Source organism: Apium graveolens, chromosome 9, assembly GCF_009905375.1.
Source record: "Apium graveolens cultivar Ventura chromosome 9, ASM990537v1, whole genome shotgun sequence".
Lineage (NCBI taxonomy): Eukaryota > Viridiplantae > Streptophyta > Magnoliopsida > Apiales > Apiaceae > Apium > Apium graveolens.
Window position 1 is genome coordinate 31,460,489 of NC_133655.1, and position 4,069 is coordinate 31,464,557.

General features: G+C 40.2%; 1 protein-coding gene across 1 annotated transcript; it reads left to right on the forward strand.

Moving 5' to 3' along the window:
• The first annotated feature begins 209 nt into the window (after window positions 1-209).
• Window positions 210-1,232, forward strand: LOC141685184 (uncharacterized). Its single transcript, XM_074490301.1, has 2 exons — window positions 210-357; window positions 808-1,232. The coding sequence occupies exons 1-2, from the start codon at window positions 210-212 to the stop codon at window positions 1,230-1,232; spliced, it is 573 nt and encodes a 190-aa protein (XP_074346402.1).
• Window positions 1,233-4,069: the final 2,837 nt, after the last annotated feature.

A 4,069-nucleotide genomic window follows, 5' to 3' on the forward strand; every position in this document is an offset into this window, starting at 1 on the left:
CCGATCATCCGACCTACCTCGGGTATTTAGGCATAACCCCGATCTTCTATTCAACGGTGAAGCCGAGCCGGCGGAATACCTTATACAATTTAACACTGAGATGGAAGTCTATCAGGTGCCGGAGATGACCCGTTACAGACTCTTTGCGGCATCACTCAGAGGTAGTGTCAACAATGGTTCTCCAAGTTGGGACTTGCTAGCATAAGGACATGGCAGTAATTGGAGGACCTATTCGTCAGACAATTTCAGTCCACCCTCCACTACTCACCTCCTGTGGCTACGTTAGCCAACATCAAGCAAAGGGATGGGGAGCCCCTGGCAGAATACTTTCGTTGGTTCAACGCCAAAGTTCCCAAGGTAGAGAAGTCAATGAGAGAGCTGAAAATCAGCGAGAACTATCGAGATAAGAGAGACCGGTCTTCGAACCCTGATGAGAGGAGAAAGACATATCGGCGTAGTTCAAGCCCCAAAAAGTCTGCCCGGGGTAAGACAAATAAAGATTCAGGGAGGCCTTATACAATCAAATGGAAGACACACACCCCTCTAATAGCCTCTATCGACCACATATATGCTACCTATGCTGGGAAGGGGATATTCAAGAAGACATCCCCTCTCACAGATTATAACAAGAGGGATACTTCGAAGTATTGCACATAGCATGAGGCCACGGGGCACGATACAGCTGATTGCAGATAATTGAAGGATGAAATGGAGATGTTGATAAGGCAAGGGAAGCTTACAAGTGGGTTGTCAAGGAGGTTCGAAGGCACATAACTGATTATCATACCGTCCCTCCTCTACCCCCAGAAAATAAAGAGAGGGTACCTCGAGCTGGTATCATTCACATCATTCTAGGCGGGTCTCACATTGATGGAGACATTCGGAAGGTAATGGACAGATACGCCCGGGAAGCAAAAGATAAGCACCTCACCAACGTCAACCATCTGAGTCAAAGGCCACCGGAGCTCTTTGAAAGGGAGGCTGATGACATCGTGTTTAGGGAGAACGATGCCAAATGGGTGCATTACCCTCATATGGATGCCCTGGTCATAAAAATGAAGATTGGGAAGGTGAATGTTCACCGAGCAATGGTGGATACCGGGAGCTCGGCTGACATTTTGACTTATGATGCCTACAATAAGCTGGGATTGTTGGATAGAGAATTAACCTCGACAAGTGGACACCTATACGGGTTCACGGGAAACTCGATCGGAGTGAAAGGGATAATTTGACTCCCGGTGACCATAGGAGAAGAGCCCTATGTGGCCACCCTGATCGCTATGTGTTATTCCCAAGGAACTAACAATGAGATTTACAGAAGGGGGGTTGAATGTAAATCTCAAAATTTTTTCAAGTTTTGAGCAGTTTCAAAAGCTAAGTGTATGATGAACAGATGTGTGCGAATTGCTTTGAGCAGGTGCACACAGATGTATATTCAAGACACAAATGTAAAGAACACAAAGGCTTTAAAAACTTTTCTGGTGGATTTATTGTTCCACCAGAGATATGTATTTCAGAAAATCTATGATACAAAGAATTGTTCACAGCTGCTTCCTAGTACAAATTAGATGATTTTCTCTCTGAGTTTTTCTAAACAGCTCTGGAAAATTCACACCTAATTACTAGCTGCAACTTGGTTTATATATCACCAAGTTTATAAGTGAAGACAAAGATAAAATACAATTATAAAATAGTTCTTCACATGTTTCTTCTTTATTTCTCTATCCAATGTAATCTAAGATAATCTGTGAATCTTTGAATACTTCCTTGATTGCACTAGAATGGAAATGCTGCTTTTTCTTGATTCCTCCAAGAGGCTACCACATTCCAATTGTCTCTGTCAACCCATGTGCCTCTGTCAGCTTATGAATTATCACTATCAACTGCTATGGAACTGAGCATCCGTTGAAGCTTTCATCCGTTGATGGCTTTATCCGTTGATGCTTTAGTGACATCCGTTGATGCTTTAACAGTTGAAGCTTTATCCGTTGATGCACTCATCCGTTAATGGATGTTATCCGTTGAAGCTTTAGAGACATCCATTGAAGCTTTGTTTCTCATCCGTTGAACGCCTTTAATCTATCAGTTGATACTACTTCATTTATACAAAATTACAAGGCATTAAATATTTACAATTAGCCCTCCTATTTACATATCCACTAGTAGTCAACATGACTTATAATTTCCCACAACTTCTAAAAATTATAACTTAAATACAGAGACTAAAATGTGCTACAATACTAAACTTATTTCTAAGTAAAGCTACTCCATTAACGGATAACCAAGATGGTCTTATCCGTTGAGGCAACAAACATTAGATTTCTACTTAAGTGTTTTGTTTAATTTATCATCAAACTAATACATATATTCCTAACAATCTCCCCCTATTTATGTCTACAAGAATTGTAGGCATAAATTCAGGGTTAACTTGATGATAACAAAACACTTAACAAATATATGAGTTGAAACTAAGTAGAAATTCAAAAGTGCTGCAAAAGTGTATGTACTGAGATAGAGTTAAAGATTTACAGTGTTTCCAAGGGTGCTCATTTAGTCTGAGCAAATCATTTTCTTTTCCTTTGTTTCCTTGTTTTCTTCCCTAGCCTCCTGTCATTTTCCTCTACTTGGAGTTGGAGTTGTCTGTAGAACTCAGCTTCATCTTCTTCATTGATATCCAACTTAGATTGCATGTCCTTGAGAGTTTCATTACTGGCAATTTTAAGCTGGTCTTTAAATCTGAAAAATCTTCTGACTCCTTTATTGTCTCTGAACTCCATCAACTAATGAGGTGATTTATGAATTGTAATTCCATGCTCAGGGATGAGTAATGTTCTAGGCAAGAAATTTGACTCCCACCAAGTTTTCCTTATGCTGGCAATCTTGTTGAGAATCTCAGTTTTGGCAGTCCTGGTAAAGCCATTATCCCTTTTGATAGCTGAGTAGACTCTAATCAAGGTAGAATAGCCCTCACTTAGAATTCTTTGAAGATGCTAAGTCCTTTCCACACTTCCTTTATACTTGAACACTAGCCTTTCTGGTAGCTGTCCATAAGCATTTCTTCCCCTTACTTCCTCCAGCTCATCTAGGTAGAGTTCAATATCTGTATATTCTTTTATGTCACAAATGTGAACATAATCATCCTTTGAGGCTTGTGGCTTAGGCTTAGGTTTATGTTTCTGAGTGAATTTACTTGAGGTTAGAGGATGTGTTGATTTGGATTTTCATTTCAGTTTCTTTGGTGGTGGAGAGGTAGTTAAGAAGGTAGGCAATTTGATGGTGTCCCAATCAATAGGTTCCTATTTAGGGATGATTGTTTCACCATGGATATTTATACTGGGATCAGCCATAACAGGTTCAAGAATAGAAGGTAGTGGTTTAGATTTTGATTGGGTTTCCTCAGTGTCATCTTCACTCTTCCTTTTTGCATTGGCCTTCTTCATGTTCCCTTTCTGCCATTCCTTACTTTCCTCACTTCTTTCCTCCACACTCTCACCAACCATATTCCCCATATCCACATTTATACTTTCAGTCTTATCTCCTTCACTCTTGTCTTCAATCTTCTTCTTTTCTTCAATTTGACTTGACTTTAGCTGTTTTTCAAGCTTTGCTTGTGCTCTTTTGTCAGCCTTCAGCTTTTTAGCTTCTTCCTTTAGCCTCTTGGTCTCTTCCCTCTTGGCTATTGAGAATTTGGGATGTCCTTGCATCACACAGATGCTCTTTCCCTCTCTATAGATGATAGCCATATTCATTCTTTCCACTGCATCATTGGTCTCTTTGTGCTTTATGATGTTACCACCCAAAACTTTGTCTTCATCAGGCTTTGGAAGAGGAAAATCCACTTCTTTTAGTTGAACAAAGCTTAGAGGGTTCTTTGTAGAGTCCTTGTTGAATCTAGTGGTTGGCTTGAGTACTATGGGCTTCAGGTTCCTTAAAGAAGTTTCTCCAACCTTATTCCTCGTTACTGGCTTGTGCTCCATAATGATTGGCTCGCCTTTTGTGCTATGTTTCACAGATAAGGATTTTGTAGTTGTAGTGCCAAACACTTGTTGCATCCTTTCATCAATTCTTC